Here is a 21,365-nt window from a genome sequence, read left to right as displayed (position 1 = left end):
AAGATTCAGAGGTATATGAATGGTAATAGGGAGAAAAAACAATGTCTATCAGGATATGTGAGAAGTTTTTAAGACAGGCCACTTCTGGGCTCTGTTGCCACAATACCAGTTGTTCGTGCGGGCTTACTTTATTGTCACTGGGATGGACAAAGAGGCTCTGCTCAGCCTGACTGGCACTACCCAGTGACCCCAATCCCATGTATATAGCATAGAGAGAAAATCCCTTCTTTCACACCTGTGGCATAGCTACTTACTAGGAATAGCAGCACCTTCAGAATTATTTTTTTTAAATAGCAAAACATCATGAGGCTGAAGGTAGAGAGGAAAACACACTACAGAAGAATCCTTTGGAGTAAAAACTTAGTTAATTGTGCTTGGCAAGTAGGTATTTCCAAAGTGTCTGGTCTGCTAACCCTACCCAACCACCACAGGGGACAGTGCCACCACTGTTTTTATGGTCAAGTAGCCAGACCCATCCTAATATACAGTCAGAAGACTGGCCCCAGTCTGGCCTATCAACTGACACAGCTGCAGGGCACTGCCGCGGTCAAGACTCCTGTGGTAGCTGGCCTGCCCCGGCTGCACTGGCCCCGCATGCACTGGCCCCGCATGCCTGCACACTCCAGAGAGCTTACCTCTTCTCTATTTCTGTTATGTCCAAGAGTTGTAAGGACTGGGTGACATAGGAATCAGCAACTGTCTGGTTTATAGAAACTTCAGCTTCTAACATCTGTATGAGTTAAAATACAAATATCAGCTTGTAGAATTCATTGTGAATCTGGAGTTTACATTTCCTATTAAAATCTAAGTTCACAGAAGACATCTGAGATGATAATTTTCAAATTAATTAAGCCTAACTGCAAAAAGAATGCTCAACCATTATGTCAACACAACCTATAAATGTAATCTCAGAGGCAAAATGATCCAGTAATAACTATAACTAATCCCTGTTTATTGGGCATTTACTATTTTCCGGGCACCATGTAAACACATGTGTTGTCTCACTTATTCCTCAAACTTCAGATTTAAGTAGTATTAACATATCCATTTGAAGAGGAGGAAGCTAAGGTATAAAGAAGCTAAGTAATTTATGCAACGTCACTGAGCTTTTTGGCTGGATGCATTTTATTTTCATTGCATGATGTTAACATTACAATGCAGACAAATCAGTTACATTAAAAAGTTACAGTGAATTAATCATGCACTTTTGAAATGAAGGATCTGCCTGTAATCACCAAGAGTATTTCCAAATATAAATCAGCACAAGTGAAATTATTAATGCTGCAATTATAATTATACCAGGTTCTTTGATATTTTAGAGAATTACTCAGTAAAAATGCAAAGATGAGTTGAAGTACTTTAACATGCTCCTGGTAAAGTGATATAATTGCATTCTCTGGAAGCAAAGTTGTGCTAGAGGCTTCCACCTACTACAGAAAATCTAGGAGTTCTATGATTAACAAAATAGAGCAATAAAACCAAAAATTGAAATTTGTGAAATGTGTGAGAATTTTACACATGATCAACTGATAACAGAATTTGCTTAAAGACATACATTGATAGGTACTCACTGTATCTTATTTCAATCTGTCTTTCTCTGACTCCTGTCCCAGGGTGAGGGGTGTGAGGGTGACAGAAAGCACTGGTTTACCTCGTATGTTTTCTGCTGTTCCAGGAGAGCTGGAAGGCTGTCAGCAATATTCTCCTTGATTATCTCTTCTGTCTTCTCCAAAAGCTGGACCCACTTTTCACAGCAATAAAGAAACTTTTTGTTTAATCCGATTTCCTGAAGCTCACTATAAAGGTTTAAAAACAAACAAAATGGTGACATATAGCAATGACATTACTGAGCTCAAGCCGTTAATTTTACCTTAATTGAAACAGAATGGCCGAGATGGACTGTTCTGACTTGCAGTGTTCCAGTGCTGTTGCCATAGCCTGAATCCATCGCCAGTTTATATTTTGCAATGTCTTCACAGCTATGTCACTAAGTGGGAGCTTGAGACTTATTTCATTCAGATGTTCAACATCAAGGGATTGGGCTGTCAGTGCCAGTACATGATTCTGTTAAAAAGAAAAATTCTAGATTTTTAGATGCTAATAAGATATCGACATGATGAAAAGGTCTTAGAGATCCTGTAGAGCAACGGTCTCCAAACTTTTTGGCACTAGGGCCCAGTGCTCCTATGAGAATCTAATGCCTGATGATGTGAGGTGGAGCTGAGGTGGTGATGCTCGTGCTGGGGAACAGCTGCAAATACAGATGAAGCTTTGCTCCCTAGCCCACTGCTCACCTCCTGCTGTGCGGCCTGGTCTGTAACCCAGGAATTAGGGACCACTGCTGTAGACCATCCTTATCTCAAAGATAAGGAAAAACGGGGGCCAGAATAGGTAGATGACTTGCCCACAGTCAAATAGCTTGTTCGTGTCAGAACTCAACATGAACCCAGGTCCCTCAATCCTGTAGCTTTTCAAAAATGATAAGCTGCATACATGGCCAGAACCTAAACAGCTCAGGAACTAGAAAGAGATCTCAGGCTTCGTTTTTGAGGAAGACAAAAATAAGTTTTTGTTTGTTTGTTTGTTGGTTGGTTTTAAAGACCCATTCTGGACCTTCAAGTCCCATTTGATCTGCCAACTTTCCCTTCAACAGATCATGCAGTTTATCTACAAATCAAATGAAAACTTTAATCCTTAAAAGAACCGCAGCAAAGCAAAGTACTTAAAACATCTGTATTTTGGTAGAACATAAAATCGTAAGAAAGCAAACTCATCAAAATTTTATTTTTAAAATGATATTCCAGGGACAGTGTTTAGGTCAAGAATATGTTAAGCAAACATTCTTCACAATATCAACAGACTCTATTGTAACAGTCTAGGTCAGAGTTAGTAAACTTTTCCTGTAAAGGGCCAGATCATAAATATTTTAGCCTTTTGTAGGTCATATGATCTCTGTCGCAACTATTCAACTCTGCCCTTGTAACACAAAAACTCCAATAAGCAATGCATAAATGGAAGGGGATAACTGTGTGTCGGTAACACTTTATTTACAAAAACAGGTGGTGGATGGGATATGGACGGTGTGCTAAAGGTTCCTGACTTCTTTACATCATCATATTGGTCCTTAGGAGTATGCAGGATCCAGAATTCTTTAAATCTCCCATTCATTTATGTTAACTGTTCTAAACTTACTATGCTAATAAAAGAAAACATATAATTAATTTAATAGGGTATTTCACTTTTGATCTTCAACTAACTAGAATAATTGAATCACAACAGCCAATTCCTAAATTATTCTAGTTGACTGAAGCTAATTAGTAAAGACAGCAAAAGTTAAAAATCTTCTAAAATTACTGTGGCTATCACTAAAATAGATCCCTATGCTGGCATACTTTTCTAGACCTTAGGGATAAAAGGGCAAGAATGAATGACATAAATTACTGTTCTTTAGAGTCAAGATAAAAACAGATGCTGTAATGTGAAGGTAATTAGCTTATTTTTTATCCTATGGTGAATCTAAGTCCTTAGAAATAATAAATATTGGCAATACCAGGAATGACTCAGGATTTCCTTCTTTTTCTTGCTGGTAGAGTTTATCCAAATTCTCTTCTTCATGCATAATAAGACCTTTTAACGAGTCCAACTGGTCTCCAAAATCCTTGAATTGCGATAGGACAAACTAGAACCAGAGAAATTTTCATCAGGAACAATTTCCATATGCATATATAAGAAGCATAGCCTTAGGAGCTGACAAAAGTTCAAGTTGTTTTCAACCCCAGCAGCTCATAATTATCTTGAATATTCAGAAGACTTCTGATGTTTACTCTGTGCTTTTGGCAAAGCATCAAGCCTTTGGGGATGAATGGCTCACTAGCTTGAGGGGGCCGTGCAGAGGAGGGTTCATGAGTACTATGTTCTCACAGTCCTGCTAGTTAAATATTTTTTTCCTGATGGTACTGAGATGTGATATTGGAGTTCCATGGCCTTCTATGCAGCTTTTTCACAGTGAATGCATGAAAGGCTTTTCAAAAAGTGACTAAAGAATATAACAAATGGCCATGCTTTAAGTAACTAATTTTATTATTCCAAATGGAGATCCAAATAACTATGAGATCTGAACAGTGTATGAAATATATCACTTCTTAAATTAACATATTCAATAAAGAAGAAATGGATGCTTAAGATATGCCCATTACTCATGTAATTGAAGAATCACATGATTAAAGAATGATGTCAATGGCTGATATGTTCAGGGCAGCTTTATTCTGTAGTTGCCCTAAGGAGCAACTAATAACATATTATTTATATGTATATATTTCTTATATATTTGATCTATTTCTTATGTCCTACTGGGAAATGTCCAAGACTACAATATGAATGAAAAAATAAAATGAACCTCAAATTCATTTGCTTTCACAAGCAGCATCTTTTCCAAGTAAGAAGCTCTCTGGAGCGAATGCTGTTGACCAGAGAGAAGGACATGGGTGTCAGACTCTGTGGGTTGTGGGAGTCGATCTAGCAGAGTGGAATTTTGGAGAAAGGCTTCTATTGTCTTCTGCACATCATGCTGAAGCTCCTGGTGGAGAAAAAGCGATCAAAATACACTTCCTCTGCCTTTTACAACATGAGCCCCCACCACCTTGGGCTCCGTCAACATTGAGGAGAATTTCTGCCCTAAAACGGTGGGTTTGGCCTTTTGTTTCTGTTTATTATTTTAAAGAGCTGAAAAGGCTAAGCTTTAGTTGTATGATGTCCATCACTGGTGCTGTCCTGAAATCTGTCAGTTCGGAACTAAAACTGACTACTGACCAATAGAGTTGGGGCTTCTAGTTTATAGAAACTAGAGACCACTTGGGTAGAGTCCTGTGTTTTCTACTTCTAATCCTCAAACAATGTAAGAATCTGCTTTAATGTCAATACAAGAATCAATGTAATCCTGTCCTTTGAGACTTTGTGATGTCAATGGATTCATCTGCAGAGACTGCAGGATCCCATTAATCAAGCTATATTTAAGGCTACTCTGAAAATACTGTGTGCGACAGAAATACATATCTCATTAAACTGGTTAATACTTTTCAATTTGCCCTATAGTATGAGAAGATATAAAATGCAGCTGTTCACCCAGTTTAAAACTTTAAAGTAGTCACTTTCTGAGCATTCATTAACATTTTAGGATAAAACCAGAGGAACTTATACAGCTCTTAAATATTGTCTAAAAATCACTATACCCACAGAAAAGCCATATTAACACGGAGGCAAGTCCATGATTATTTCTAAAGTGAGAGATTAAATATCTATTATTCTTAGATGATCACACTCAGTTGAGATACTTTTGCTTTTGAGACTCTGAATGAAATTTTTGCTTTAGAGATTTACCTGCTGGAGTGGAAGGAGAGACGTGGAACTAGGTGGCATCAGGTGTCCCTGACCCAGCTACCTGTAGCCTAGACCTAGCCTCTGAGCAGCCACCTGTCCCTCCCAATCCCAGACATCCCAGTCTTGCCCGTGTCTTACACAGCCTGCTCACATACCTGTCCTGATTCAATTCTCTGCCCCTGTGGTCTGTCTAGTCCCTGGGTCATGGCCCTGTCTTGGCCCTTGGTTTTCCGTCTGGGCTTTGCACCCACCTTTACGTCCCGCAAGGCCGAGGTCAGGATCTCTTCCAGGTTGTCTCCAGACATGTTGATATTCGCGAGCTGTCGGTACTTCGCTTCCTGCTGCTCTAGCCTTGCTACAGCTTCCGTGTGAGCACTGGTGTGGGCCTTCCAGAGCTGCAGCAGACTCTGGGCCTTCCGCGACTGGTCTGCAATGTCCTGGTTTACCTGGGTCCATCTGTTAGGGCAACATAAACAACAGGTTCCTCATCCCATTCTTTCCCTTGCAGCGAAGGCTCAATGCACACACCCTACCAGAAACTTATTAGCAGTTGGACTATTAAATGCCTTTTTTAATTAATGATACCACCATTATATAAACAAAAGTCCAAATTGGGATATTTAACTGACTTTATAATTCTTAAAAAAAATTAAAAATATGTGATTGGTAAGAAATATTTATTGTATTATGAATGTCTCTTAGGCAAAGTTAGAGAAAGCACTGAACTGTACGCCTTATGAAACTTCTCCATGTTGGAGGGCCTCCTATTTTATAGAGGGGTCTTTAAAAAGGCCTATTCAAATAGTGTTTATATCAAATTTATTTTCCAATTATAAAAGTCACACGTTCCTTATATAAAAGTAGAAATAAATGAAACCGTTTTCGTTCCATACACATACTGCAGGACCTTGCCTTTCTTTCCCATCACTTAATCAGCTTTGGGCCATTCAACAAAAGGCCTTTCATATCTCACTCAACAAAATGAAAGTCTTGTAATTAACTAGGGCCACACTCCTTAGAAGGAGCTTTCTATCATAAGCACTTCATCGAAAATTCCTCTAAAGCCTACAAATCACTTCCCCGAGAGGTATTCTAACATCCCCTTTCTTCCATCTTATAATGTTTCCAGTGGATCAGACTGGCTATCTGGCCCACCCTCTAGTCTGTTTCTGACTGTGAGTCTGGTGTCCCTGAGGACAGCACTGGGCATTTAGTCTCTGCCCTCTGAAAACTGCTACGCTGGGACTGTAATTATGGCATTTCTAGACTGGTTATACTAAACACTTGTACAGGGCAGGTAATAGGCTTCACAACATCAAATCGTACATGAACTAGATCCTTCAAAACAGAAATGAGAACAGTATGAAACTAGCCATCTCAGATGATTAAGAGGATAAGGCTTTCCAAGGCTCATGACACTTCACCAACCACAAGTTATTAAGATATCTGATCTATTATTCAAATTGTATCTTAATGCATACCTTATGTGAGTATCTTGGCATTTCTCTTCGATTATTTCAGCAACTGAGGGGCAATAACCTTTGAGTCTTCCAATAACTTCCTGGAGTTTCTGCCAACTCCCTTCACTGCTCTCAGCTTCGTCTTGAAGAGACTAAGAGAACAGAGCAGGAACATTAGTTTCAGAATGGCTACTTCCAAAGAAGGCGGCAGCTTTTCAAGACTTGCTGTACATCACAAAAATAACAACATTCAAACATTGATAGGAGTAGGATAAATGATTAGAAATGTAAAGAAGTAATCAACTGAGAATGCATTCTTTCACTTTGTAAAAAAGTGTACTTAAAAAAGCTGCACCAAAATCCAAAACGTTTTCATTGTGAAATAATGCAGACATTATAAATGAAGAAAAATTCAATGTCAACTTTCACAGAGTTTCATTCACTTGGCTCATGTGATTCATTCTGGAATTTCCAGTTATACTTTTGCGGCTGCTTTTAAAGTATTGTTTTGTGCACTGTCGAAAGCACAAAAGCAACTGTGTCCACTACTTTGCTTCCATTGGAGATTTTGTCAATAAGGCACTGTGTCAAGATTGGGTTCATTTACCTGAAGGTTCTGCACCTGGCATCTCAAGGCCTCCAGTGATAAAACTACAGGCTTGCTGTGTTCCACGCAGTAACAGAATCGAATTGTCATCATATTTACATCATCATAGAGTTTATCATAAATCTTCCACTCCTGTAAAACGAACTGCATGGAGGTTTTGAACTCATTGACCTACATGAAAAGGTAGAGACATATTTAGAAAATCATTGAGAAGAGGCTCTCTCATTTTTTTTTCTTTCCAAGGACTCTGACATTGTATCCAGTTTAGGCATTTCAATTTGAGGGTATTGGAGGAGCTTCGGTGATTAACTGAAGGTGGAAAGAGTAGGTCAATGAAGAAAAACTATCAGAGAGAGCTAAGTTTTAGAACAGGTGAATGGAAACGAACCCTGAGACCAGAAGGATCAGCATGGAGAGAGTTCAGCCTAGCAGGGACAGCCCAGGGAAAGAACATTGGGTGAGGAATCAGAGTCTGCTAATGTATGCTTCACAGTATTAGCTTTCTGACATTGGGCAAGTTATTTAACCTTGAGTCTGTTTTCTCATGTACAAGACAGATAAATAAAATAAATAGTCTGTGAAAATGCTCTGAAAACTGTAAATCACTATAAATGTAAAATGTTACCTGTACCTGGCACTTCTGTCTGATTACTAGAGAACAAGCATAAGCTGGAGAGAAACATGCTTGGCCAAAATGACAGGCAAATGCTAGGCAGGTGGAAATGCAATGGTAGGCATATTTTGATCGTTTATAGGTATTGATGATCATTAAAGAAAGGAGGTTGAAACTTTTAATGATCTCAGGTACAATTGAGAATATATAAATATATTTTTATACGTATTATATAAAGAATACTTATAACTCAATAAAAAGATAAATAACTAAACTAAAAAATGGACAAAGGATTTGAATTTCTTTAAACAACAAATAGCCAATCATCACATGAAAAAAATGCTCAACATCCAGTCATTAGAGAAACGTAAATCTAAACCATAATGAGATATTACTTCACATCAACTAGGATGGCTATATTCAAAGTTGGATAATTACAAGTATTGCCAAGAGTGTACAAAAGTTGGAACCCTCAAAGATTGCTGGTAGGAATGTAAAATGGTGCAGCTGCTGAAGAAAGAAAACAGGCATCTCTTCAAAAAGTTAAATATAGAGTGATTATACGACCAGACAATTCTACTCTTAGGTGTATACCCACAAGAACTGAAATCAGTCTACAGCCATGCAACTGTGAACAAGCCCGATCCCGTCTGATGTCAGAAGCTAAGCAGGGTCGGGCCACCCAGGGATGGGAGACCGCCTAGGAAGACCAGGTGCTGTAGGCGTCAAAAATAAAAAATTAGGGATTGTAAGCTGACAAAGTCCTTGCAATGTGTGAGGTCAACCAAGGGTTGTCTCGCCTAAAAAAAAAAAAAGAACTGAAATCATATGTTCACACAAAAACATGTACACAAATGTTCACAACAGCATACTTTATAATAGGCTAAAAGTGAACACAACCCAAATGTCCATCAATGGACGAACTAAATGTGGTAAATCCACACAATGGAATATTACGCACCCATGAAAAGAAATGAAGATCTAATAAATGCAGATCTAATAAATGCTACATTAGTATTCTTGAAAACATGCTAAGCAAAGGTACATGGATGCAAAAGACTACATATTGTATGATTCCATTAATACAAAATGCTCCAAACAGGCAAATCCAAAGAGAGAGACAGTAGATTAGTGGTTTTCAGGGACTAGGGTAGGGAGAAATGGGGAGTTGACCGCTAATTGGTGTGGGGGTTTCTTTCTGAGGTGACAAAAATGTTCTAGAATAACAGTGATGGTTACAAATTTCTGAATATACTAAAAACCACTAAACTGCATATTCAAAAGGGTAAGTTTTATGGTGGGAATTATAAATCTATTTAAAATTAGTATCAGAGTAGAAACAAAGTGTGATTATTAAGTTGGCCCAACCAGATATCTTTATTTGCAGTATGATCTAGAATTTCAGATGTAGCCACACAGACCTGCATTCAGGCCCTCTGTTTTCTGCTTATCAACCACAGGGGCTATTGCACATCCACAGCGATAGGGAGGCTTCCTCAAACCCTGTCACAAACAGGGATCAACGAAAAACAACATGGGATGCTAAAAATGTTAGTCTTACCTTGGCAATTAAGTGGACCAAGTGTCTTTTATAAGGGCTGAAGGGCTCAGAAAAACCACCAGAATCATTAAGAAAGAGTAATAGAAAGGAAAAAAGGGAGGCAGGAAGGGAACTCCTTATACATGTACCTCTCCAAAGCTGGGACCTATCTGGGTGGCAGGGATGATTCGGACACAAAAGTGCCTATGGGCACATGACACACAAGGCACTGCCAGGGTTCAGGCCGCATACGGCCTTCTTGGCTTCTACACATAAAGTCTGTGTAATTTCCGGTGCTCTTAAGGGTAAACCCCTTAGAATATTATAGCTTCATGGAGAAGAAATGGCACATGTGGTTTGAGGGAAAGGATAGAAAACCATTAAGCAAAATTTAGTATACCAGAAACAAGCAGGAACATTTTCAAAATGTTAAAAGTAGAATCAGCCAGTAGGGCAGCATTCAATGAGTGCTGCATAGGCCATGCTACAAAGGTAGAAATGACAGTAGGTATTATCCCCATTTTACAGACCAGGAAATTGAGGCTTAGAGAGGTTAAGTACTTGCCCTAGGACACAGGCAGAAAATGGTGCTGCTAGGACTGTTATTTAGGCAGAAAATGCAAAGCTCTTGCTCTTAAACACTAGGCTATATTGACTTTGGAGAGTTTATAGTTGGATAATCTAGGTCACATGTCCTCTATATTTAAAAAAAATAGTTTTACTGAGATATAAGTCACACATCATATTATTTACCTCTTTAGAGTGTAGAATCCTCATAATTTTAGAATACTTTTATCACCCCCCAGAAGAAACCCCATATCCGTTAGCAGTTACTCCTTATTATTCCCCTAACTCTCCCCCATCCACTAATTTACTTTCTACCTCTACAGATTTGCCAATTCTGGATATTTCGATAAATACGATCATACAATATGTGGTCTTTTGTGACTGGCTTCTTTCACTTAGCATGTTTTCAAGGTCATCAATGTTGTAGCATATGTCAGTAATTCATTTTCACGGCTGAATAACATTCCACTACATTATACATATACACGCACACATACACACACACATATGTGTATATATATGTATCTCCATTTATCAGCTGATAGACATTTTAGTGGTCATGAATCATGCTGCTATGAATATATGTGTACATGTTTTTGGTGCAGACATGTTTTCATTTCTCTTGGGTAGATACCTAGAAGTGGAATTGCTGAGTTGTATAGAGTTATAGACTGTCTTCCAAAGCAGCTGCACAATTTTACATTCACCATCAGTGTATGAGAGTTTTGATTTCTCTGCATCCTTTGATAATACTTGTTATAGTCTTGCTTTTTATTATAACTATCCCAGTAAGTATAAAATGGTATTTCATTGTGGTTTCAAATTACATTTCCTTGATGTTCAGTGATATTGAGCATCTTTTCATGTACTTATTGGCCATTTGTATATCTTCTTTAGAGAAATGTTCAGATCATTTGTTCATTTTTTCATTTGTCTATTTGTCCTTTTATTATTGAGTTATAATTCCTTACATATTCCAGATGTAAGTCTTTTATCAGACATATTTTGCAAATATTTTCTCATTCTGTGGTTCATGTTCTTAACTTTTTGATAGTGTTCTCTGAAACACAAAAGTGTTTAATTTTAATGCAGTCCAATTTACCTATTTTTTCTTTGGTTGCTAGTGCTTTTGGTGTCCTATCTAGGAAACCATTAACTAATCCAAAGTCATGAAGATTTACACCTATGTTTTCTTCTAAGAGTTTTGCATTCTAGCTCTTACATTTACAACTTTGATCCATTTTGAGTTAATTTTTGTTCACGGTATGAATGTAGGGGTCTAACTTCATTCTTTTATATGTGAATATTGAGTTGTATTCATACCATTTTTTGAAAAGACTTTTCCCCACTAAATTATCTTGCATCTTTGTCAAAAATCAATTGACCAAAATGTAAAGGTTTATTTCTGGACTCTTAATTCTATTCCATGTATCTATATGTCTATCTTTATGCTAGTGCTATCTACATGCTTTTTACATGCATTCTCTCATTTAATCCTTTTCCCCACTCTATACTTTTAAGATACTGTAATTGTGCTGTAATTATATGTTCAAGTATGCTTCTTTCAGTGGCCTGTGAGCTGTAAGGGTAAGACTCATTTCCTTTCTTGCTTATCTTTGTACCCTCAGCAGTGAGCATAGTGCCTCACATAAGATATCTTTAACAAATGGCTCACACGAGATATGTTAAGCTCAATCCCCATTTTCCTGCCTGAGTTGTGGGAGAGGACTGAGGCTGAGGGTCACCTATGGATTCCATTCATATGAGCTTATTCCCAATTCCCTCTTGGAACAAATCGTTGAAAGTATACTTTAGTAGATGACAAATAATCCATAATAAGGACTCTCTGGGAAACATGGACATACCTATAATTAGTATTTAACACTTTTCTCCCTCCATTTGTGGACAAATGTCAAGTTTGCAATTTCTCCCTATGCTGGCCACGCCCCTGGCTTAATAAAGGCCTCAAGAGACAGGATCAATCTCTCTTAGGCACGTCCATGTCTAGGGGAAATCCGAACTGCTTCTTCATAGCTTCTCCTGTGTATCTGGCCAGGAAACAACACCAGATGCTCTGTTGGGGCATGGAGACATTTTTGTCTGTGTGAGTACATCAGACAAAACAAAGATAACCATGGGGATTTCTAGGCTACCAATGATGTTGGAATCAGCAGCTTTGCTTCTAGTTATCCAGTGCAAAAAAAGGTATCTGAAATGCTTTACTTTACTACACTTCTGTACTCTTCTCAGCAGCTTTTCAGCTTCTGGTATGGAGCAAGTCTCCACGATTAAACATCAACCAATAAGATAAAAGGCGGATATGTGACGAGAAATAGTGTACTTCAAATGAATTCTAATACCTGGTTGACAACACTGCTCCTCTTTTGAAATAACCCATCGATTCTGGATGCTGTTTCTTCCAACAATGGCATTGTCCCACTCTCCAAAGTCAGGTAACTTTGTCTCAACTCATCTAGTGCTTTGGATTTAACTGCAAGTTGATTTTCTATATCCTGGAAGAGAAAAAGAAGTTTTCATATGCATAATATCACAATACAATAAGGTGTAAGAGATAGGAGTTTGCTCTTTTCAAGTAAAAATGACATTAGAGTATATAATTAAATAACATTACACCAAAGACATTAACCATCACACTCTTAATTCAATTTTTATAATGAATTCTGACAATACAAATTTACATTATTACAATGTAAATTCTTACAATAATTTCAATTATTTCAAAGATCTAGATTTTAGAAGAGTCTAGGTAGCAAATACTTATTATCATAGTATAGTAGAAAGAGTCCCCATTCCATGTCTGCCCTGTACTGGCTGTCTAATGAGGTATTAAGTCATCAAACTCTCAAGTTCGCATTTTCTCATTTGACAGGAAACACTCCAATAATGAAAACACCTCATGTCGTGCATAACTTAGAACTCAAGTGAAACAGGGTGACCTTTTGGGGGATGGTGTAAGACTAAGCAGTGGAATGTAGGCTTCTAGTCAGGAGGCATATTGGATCTGAGGTGGCTGGAAGAATTCTAAAGTGGAAGCGGCTAGTGGGTAGTTAGAAACAGGATGTGACCGTTTGAAAAGCTCTCACATGGCGGTGTTGCTGCTCACGTGTCATGTACAGTATTATTCTGTAACCTTCTAAGTAAAATTGGGATATGACATAACTTTCCACCCCAACAGCGAGTAGTGCCACACCTGCATGTAGTGGGTACAGAAGCAGCATAACCTGGGATCTGCAGCCACAGGAACGGCTGAAGTGTTTTCAGTAGAGAGTGACACAAACAGGGCAGTGTGTAAAGACTGACCTACATTTGGGTGCGGGCACCTCGAAGACTAAATGACCTGGTAAATGACAACTAAACGAGAAGGCACGGTCAACACCCTCAAGCCCAGATGTGATCCAGACAGCTGTTCCAAAGGATAAGTGGCCCTTTCAAAACACATTACACAGTAGGTAGGAAAAAAAAAATCACTTTCCTTTGGAGAAACAGAATGAAGGACTCAATTACTGAAACTCCAGAGTAATTTTGTGACTGTTTGATAAATCTTTTAAAAAAACCAAAAATTGTAAACACCTAAGTCAAAATTTCCTTTGAGCATTTCTTTCTGAGGAATAACATTCAAACCTCGAAAATAACCATGAAAATATTTTGTTCTGTTTATCATAAAAAATGACATTTTGCAATTTAGTAAAACCCATAGATAATTATCTATTTGACGTAAGAAAGGAAGTACATGGGGGCTTGCAGGGGAGTCCCCAGAAACTACCATAGCTTGCCCTACTCCCTGGGGCATGAGTCATGCCTAAAGAGCCTGACCGAGTCGCACGGGACAGGTGTTGTGTGTCTTCTCACCTGACAATCCAGGAGCATCTTCTGCACCGAGATAACACTTTCAGGTTTTTGTAAAGTTTTCAGTCTCTCTTCTTGTGCCTCCATCCAGTTGTTCAAAATCTGTATTTTGTTTTCATTCTCAGTGATACTTTCCAAAAGTTGTTCTAAATGTTGTATCTACAAGTTAGGAAATAAGAAAATAAAAATTTGTTTTAAACATGTGCTTTAAAAATGTAAATGTCATGTCATGATATAATATTTTAAATAAGATAATTTTGTTTCTTCTCAGAAAATATTCTAATATTTTTCATAAGATTTCGCAATAACTTTTGGAATAAAGATTCATAAATCAGGAAATAGAATTAAATCTCTTTTTTAAAAAATCTGACATTTGAAATGAAAGCTAATCTGCTAAGAAAGGTGGCTGTTTTGGAATTCTATAATATCTGAACAAAATGAAATCATGTTGCTAATGCTATATATTTACATATACATACATATCTAGAGTATGTAAAGTTTTGTATTTATTTTCCAATGTCATAGGCATTTGCTGTATCATGACATATGCTGTATATTAACTTAAAAGGCTGCCCAATATTTCACGAAGTGACACAGTATATCTTGATTAATTATTCCTCTGTAGTTAAAAATTAAGGCATTCTACTTTCACTAGTATAAATAATTGTGAATTGAACACTGTGCACATATCTTTTTCTTTATAAAGGACTATTTACTGAAGATAAATGTGTAAGAGGTGCACTGCTAGGTTAAGAGATAAGAGATGATTATTATGATTCTTGAAATTTTCAGAATGCATTCCAAAAGAGTAATATTTAAGCCATTATCTGCAATGTATGAATGTGATAACTTTGGGCTTTTATTTTTATCTTATTAAATTTTTCTAAGTTAATAAGTGTGTAATGTTACATTAATGTTTATTTTTAATATCCGATAACTGAAGTTGTAATCTTTCCATGTTTGTTAATAATTTTCTTTGTGAATTGTCTGTTTTGTCCATTTATGTACTTGAATCATACTTGTATAAATCCAATTGTATGCACTCTCTACCCAATAAAGAAATCAACCAATTGTCACTATCAATGATATATAAATATTAAATATTTTTCCATGAATAAATCACTTTAATCTTTTCAGAGTTATGGAAAACCTACTAAAAAGGCCACATTTTTCTTCCTTTTATAATCTTTTCAAAGCTGACATATCTTGCCCCTTTTGAACATTTACTTTCACAGAAAGTGTCAAAATCTGACCATTTAGTAGCCTCACATAACACTTGATATCTTAAATAAAATTTCTCTTCTTCATTTACCTAGCTCAATTTCCCACCAAGAAATCTAAAAATCTATAAAAGAAGCCTATATAAGAAATCTAGAAAAGGAACATAAGAACTATTTTCATACTCTAATGGAGAATGCTTAAACACAAGATTTATAAAAGGGCTATAATTGAGATGATTACTAGGCTTAACTGTAAATTAACTATGTCTTTTAAGATTTTTCAGAACGTGGTATTTTGCAAAGGCCAAGTCATACATCACATTGTGACACATAAGCACACCTTTCTATTCAGTGTTCCATGTACCCGGTGCCATTGGCGGTTCATCTCTCCCAGGTGCTCTGCAAACTCCGTCCTTTCATAGCGCTTACTTTCTACATCACAGGTGCTTAACTGAAGTAATGACTGGTTAACAAAGTCAACTATCCATTGTTTATAGTCCATTTCCATTCTAAACTCCTAAAACAAAATAAAACAAAATTAAACAACCAAAGCCTGAATTGAAGTAGGATAACTGGAGGTCCCCTTTGGTGCACTCTAGGGGGCGCCAAGCTCCCATCCATTAATCAAGGTGCACCTGTCAGGAGGCACCAGTAAGGAGTTATGTTCTATCTTCTCCAACCCCACCAGATGCGTGGGGTTGGAGAAGTATTGAGTGAAGAGTATTTCTGGAAATTCCACATTCCTGGGAACACAAAGACTCACCACTTTCAAGGAGGCTAAAAAGTCAAAGGCAGCACCATGTATTGGTAGCTACATCATCTGAACCAATTCAGAACCCAGAGGCTGAAGAAGGGTTCCTATGAGAGGCCACCTGAGAGCTACAATGGAATTCAGAGCCATCCTGGGGGCTAACAGAAATAATGGGATGAGAAGTCTGAAGTTAGGACTCCCAGAAAACCCAGGACACCTTTAAAGAACTTTACCAGTTTAGGCGGCTTCTCCATTCCTGTGGGGACAGTCTAGGCTACCCGGTTTAAGTTCTACAGCAATCCCATCCACAGCCGATCACACTTCTGTCAAACCTGTTACTTGCTGAGTTTACCCTGACAAGCTCTAGCACGTCCTTCGGGGATATCCAAGGGGGAAAGCCATGAGGTATTTGCTAGGTTACTAGAACCTGCAAGAACACATACATGTGGACCCTATAAAGATGCCACTACTCACCAAAGTTAGGATGTGATAGAATATGAAAATAAAATCCTTGCTAACATCATGCTTTGTGATTAAGCTATTTATCTTCTGCCTACCACAGGCTCAATCTATCAGCCTGTGAGGCGTTTGAAAGCAATGACCAGGGTCTTTCTTCGTTCACCTCTGTGTCCCTAGGGGCTAACGCAATGCCTGGAATGCAGCGAGTGTTTGTGTGCAGCTTGTTCAATATTGCTTAAATCTACTTGAAGTCCAATATCATGGAAAAGGCCACATTCTTATCTGTTTTTAGGATACCAACTGTATCAACTTTTCCTTATGCATTCTCTTATTCAAAGAACATTTACTTAACACCTATTGGCTGCCAGGTATTGGGCTAGGTGTGCTATTTCACGGAGGTGAAGGATAGCCCCTGCTCTCAAGAAACTAAGTCAAGGTGGGGAGAGAAGCAAGCAAGCAAATTATAATACCATGTGACAGGAACTACTGATAGCGCAACGGAGAAACCTAATTCCAGAAAGTAAATTGATCTGGCTGGGAGAGTCAGGGGTAGATTTCCATGTGAGAAGATACTTGAGCTGACTCTTGAAGGCTAAGAAGATTTCTATAGTTAAAAGTGGAGCACTGGAATGCTAGGCCAAAGGTACAGCATGTTCAAAAAGCACGAGGAGGGAGATCACCAGAAGCAGTCAAGGGACCGTAAATCATTTTGTCCAAGCAGAGTCCAGGGTTTGCAACGGGAGAACAAAAAGACAAGGCTGGAGAGGTAGAGTGGGGCCAGAACCACTTATAAGCTTGGGTTTTGTCCTGTGGTGATGAGAGCTACTGCAGGAATTTAAGCAGAATAAGAGCGAGTATACTAACTTCTCTCTCGAGAATCATCCACCATCCCATTCCTCACACCTAGAATTAGTTTTTCTAAATTATATCCTATATGTCTCTTTGTTCAGTATTTCCTCTCTAATTGACTTGCTTACTTACTCAGTGAAAAAGCCTCTGGATCTTTTTGTATAATTACCTTGTATTTCTGAAGGAGATTTTTAACTTGAGATGCAGAACTCAGTGAAAGTTCAGAGTCTTCATTTGTGGTTTTATGTTCCACGTTGTTCATCCAGCTAATCATCTCTGTGATTGCTTTACGAGATGGCAATTTCTCCATCTGAAGCTGCAAGGACAAAATAATTTCCATTTAATTACCTTCAGTTAACAAAATGAATCAGGGCATCACTTAAGATGATATCTGATTTGATAGAAGGTCTTGCTACATAATTATGCAGGTTACTGACAAAAACAAATCCAGCATTCAAACTTAGAATAAGCGACCTCAAAACAATGACAATAACCTTCACATAAACTAATGCGGTAGTGCCGATAAATTGGGAAATAAAGTAATTAAGCCTGATTTCTCTCTCAAGAAAGATCCCATTGGAGGAGAGTCCAGTAATTAAGACCTATATTCAGTGGTGCCAGAGAAAAAAATAGGTAGTGTCAATGAAAATTATTGAGTCAAAGAAATAATTTAAAAATAGTTGTGAGCTAACAAGTGAATGCTAATTCAAATGCTGGGTCTTGAAGTGCTTATCGTACCTGGTGAAGTTTCTCTTGAATATCTGGAAGTTGAGTTATAAGTATTGTCCACTGCTGTTCAAACTGTGCTAAAGAAGCTCTCAGTGTAGCTGTATCAGCTTCTTTCAGGTGAAGAAGTTGGTTCCCAGTACTTAGGACTGCAGTCTTCAAGGAGGATTTTTCATCAAGTTCCTTTGAAAACTCCTACAGGAAATAGTTTTAAAATTTAGAAACTTTTAACATTTGAATATAGCACAGGAACTAAGAGTCAGAATTACTGGTTAAGAATCCAAACAAAAAAACTGAATTCAAATAGCAAATATTCGAATGTGAATGTGTAGTGCACACACGCACACACACACACACACACACACACACACACGCACATGCACACACACTTTCCTAAGTGTGAGGCACTGTTCCAGGCCTTAGATATACGGTGGGGAACGAAAGAGGTGGGATTCCTGCCCCCTGAGTGGCTTATCATCTAGTGGATTAATATTTTGAAAAGAGACAAATCAAGATTTCAATTTTTAAAAATTATGAAACACAACATGAAGTTCACATTAAATGAACTAAATGGGACATATTTTAACTAAAATATTTCAAATCTTTCCTGTGTACTTACGGGTTTTCTAAAGCATATTTTAAAATATCTACATTTTAATACCAAAGTGAGTAATCACAGCACAATATATAAAAAATGGTAAGAGAAAAGACTAAGGGAAAAGACTAAAGGGTTTCAAAAGTATCATTTATATTGCAAAAGTTATACTTTCCTTGCAGAAAAAATTCTCAAAACAGTTTTAAACCATGTAACTTTAATATTTATGAATTAATAGTCCTATGAGGTTTTTGTTGGGGCAGGGGACTTATTTTCTGCATTTGTAAAAACATGCCTGCTGTCAGAGAAAGTTTTAAATTTATATACATTTCATAGGGTCAATTAAAAATATACTTTATCGTTATTATAACTGTATAAATGGACAGTATAAAGAAATGGTTTGGAGAATGCAGCTCTCTTAGTCCAAGTCTTAATCCTTATCCATAAATGACCAGAGAGACTATCATGTCATTTTCCTGATCATTTTCCTGATATTTATTTCTGACCGATGATTATGAGCATATTCTATTATGACTTACAAAAAAATTGTCTATGTTGCTTCTGATTGTATCCAAGTCCTGAGACACATTGAGGGACTGTTCTTTCCAGTAGTTCAGAGTTTGCTGGGAAGATTCCAACCACTTGGTTAACTGATCCGAATCTCTGTTATAACTAATAGGAGCAAAATGCGGGAGAAAGGAAGTTAGAAATGTGCTCGATTGGTGGTATGCATCACCAGCAGATTTTCTTATTTTACTGTGTTTTCCTGTGTTGATCAGCCCTATTATTCAGAAAATCATGGTGTTTTTAAGGATTGCACCCTGTTTTATCCCCATGTACTAGATACGATTCTCCTGCCATTGTCTATGACTCTTATGACTAATCAAGAACAAAGTGACATTTTAAAGTCTAAAATACCCTTTGAAAATTTTTTTTTATCAAAGCTATAAATAAGTAAACCTACGAGCAAGGAGAGAGACTACTTTTATCCATCAAACGTCTTCTTATAGATTTGTTCATAATAAAAATATAATCAGCTCAAAGTGCTGTTGGTTAGATGCCAACATATTTACTTGACATGATGAAAATATCCAAATAAAATGCTGTCTCTCTTTTAACTTTTAAACTTCTTTGGATTAAGACAGCTCCCTAAGAGACAGGGGTGACAATGAGGTTTAAATGTTCTATGTTTTTATTCTGTACCTTTCCTTGAGGGTTCAAAAATTAGATCAACTAAGCAAAAAAAAAAAAATCTCTGAAGAACTCCAAAGACTTTTTCAAACTATTCTGTTAGCTGAAAATATTAAATATTTTTAAATTTTAAAACTTTTTGAAGGAGGTAAGAGAGCAATATCATGCATGGCATAAAGGTAACATGCATAATTTTATAAAATAATTCCCAATTTCCACAGAACTGATTATATATTATCCTGAGTCTTAGCAAACCAGCATCGGAGACTCTAGATTCTACTCAGCCAGGAAGAGGGACTCAACTGCCTCAGATTGTCAAAGAAAATCCACACAGTAAGAGGACTGCATGTAAAACCTGGCTGACTGTAGAATCTCTCTGAGGTCTTTCTCCACTGCAAAATTTGACGCCAATAAATCCCTAAGAAAACATACCTGAGCAGATGCCTGAGAAGCGTTTGTAGTCTGTGTAGTTCATGGTCAATTTTTTTGTTTAGGGACAACCACTGCTCTTCTAGTTTTGCAATCTGGCCCTCTAGTTCAGGACAGTTCACGGATCCCACCAGCTGTTTGCCTTCATTCAGAGTCTGGTAAAGCCGGGCATGCTTCTCATCAATGTTTCTTTTTATTTGCTAGTAAGAGTCATAGAATGAATTATTTAAAAATGAAACTGGCCAGTCTATTCACAAATTCTTCATTAAAAATCTACTGTAAAAGCTACTGAATAAACATTACCACTTTCCTAACCCTCAAGACTCTTGCAGTCTGGCTGGACAAACATGGTTAATGGCTTGCCTATCACCTTTCACAATGAGGGCTCCAACTACTGTATTTCTACGGCTCAGGTTCAGCTCTATGGACTTACACATGCAAAAAGAAAACAATTCACAGATTTAGATCTGAGAGTTCATTCCTCCACCTAAAAACAAAAAAAAGCTGGCAATCTACAGGGCGCAGTCAGCTTGCAGACAGGTTTTGTGTGACCTGAAGATTATTTTGAAAGACAGGAAATTTTACATAGAGATCAGGATTTCCTGTGACTCTGGGAAAACTGGATCTAGCCATCTGGGTCTGCATTCTCAGGGGGCAAAAATGGGCTGGAACTGAGCAGCTCTCTCTGGTTCCCCTCCACCACAGTCCCCACCACCCCTCTTCTCACTGTAGACCTGGTCAGCATCCCTTTTTCTGTTCTCCTGCCTGGCCCCTGTGAGCATTCTATATTGCAACTTAGGTATGAAAGAGGTAAATAAGAAAGCATTTATTATCCTTTAGACCCAAAAGGTAGGCAAAATTTCATTTGGAGAGTCCTCTAAATGTAAGAATTCAGTACGGAGAAAAGAAGAGGAGTTCAGGAGAATAAATTAAAGCAGAGAGCACATCATTAACAAAACTTCATGAAAAGAATAAAATTCTTCAAAATTGAATACAATGACCCCCTGAAGAGAACTCTGTCTGAAGGCACTTATCTTCCATGATTGGGTTCAGCCAATGCCACTTATCCTGACAGTTATTTAATCTTTAAAAATAAATTACGATCAAAATAGAAC

The 21,365-nt window shown here is 37.6% G+C and overlaps 1 protein-coding gene across 4 annotated transcripts in view; it reads right to left on the bottom strand.

Annotated features, from left to right (window-relative positions):
* Positions 1–579: 579 nt before the first annotated feature.
* Positions 580–21,365, bottom strand: part of LOC120603797 (nesprin-2-like) — a 226,721-nt gene continuing 205,935 nt past the window's right edge. For all 4 annotated transcript variants that reach the window (XM_039864585.1, XM_039864589.1, XM_039864593.1 and 1 more), the window contains exons 79-93: positions 20,254–20,450; positions 19,170–19,302; positions 18,048–18,230; positions 17,479–17,625; positions 15,591–15,767; positions 14,034–14,189; positions 12,524–12,676; positions 7,444–7,614; positions 6,858–6,988; positions 5,628–5,832; positions 4,397–4,576; positions 3,551–3,679; positions 1,910–2,064; positions 1,652–1,796; positions 580–730 (exon numbers count right to left, since the gene is read on the bottom strand). In XM_039864585.1, the coding sequence (XP_039720519.1) occupies positions 632–730; positions 1,652–1,796; positions 1,910–2,064; positions 3,551–3,679; positions 4,397–4,576; positions 5,628–5,832; positions 6,858–6,988; positions 7,444–7,614; positions 12,524–12,676; positions 14,034–14,189; positions 15,591–15,767; positions 17,479–17,625; positions 18,048–18,230; positions 19,170–19,302; positions 20,254–20,450 (2,361 nt within the window). In that variant the 3' untranslated portion in view covers positions 580–631. The remainder of the gene's footprint in view (positions 731–1,651; positions 1,797–1,909; positions 2,065–3,550; positions 3,680–4,396; positions 4,577–5,627; positions 5,833–6,857; positions 6,989–7,443; positions 7,615–12,523; positions 12,677–14,033; positions 14,190–15,590; positions 15,768–17,478; positions 17,626–18,047; positions 18,231–19,169; positions 19,303–20,253; positions 20,451–21,365) is intronic.

The sequence above is a fragment of the Pteropus medius genome, unplaced genomic scaffold (assembly GCF_902729225.1).
Source record: "Pteropus medius unplaced genomic scaffold, Ma_sr-lr_union100, whole genome shotgun sequence".
NCBI classification, from domain to species: Eukaryota; Metazoa; Chordata; class Mammalia; order Chiroptera; family Pteropodidae; genus Pteropus; species Pteropus medius.
This window is presented reverse-complemented; position numbering and strand designations above follow the sequence as displayed.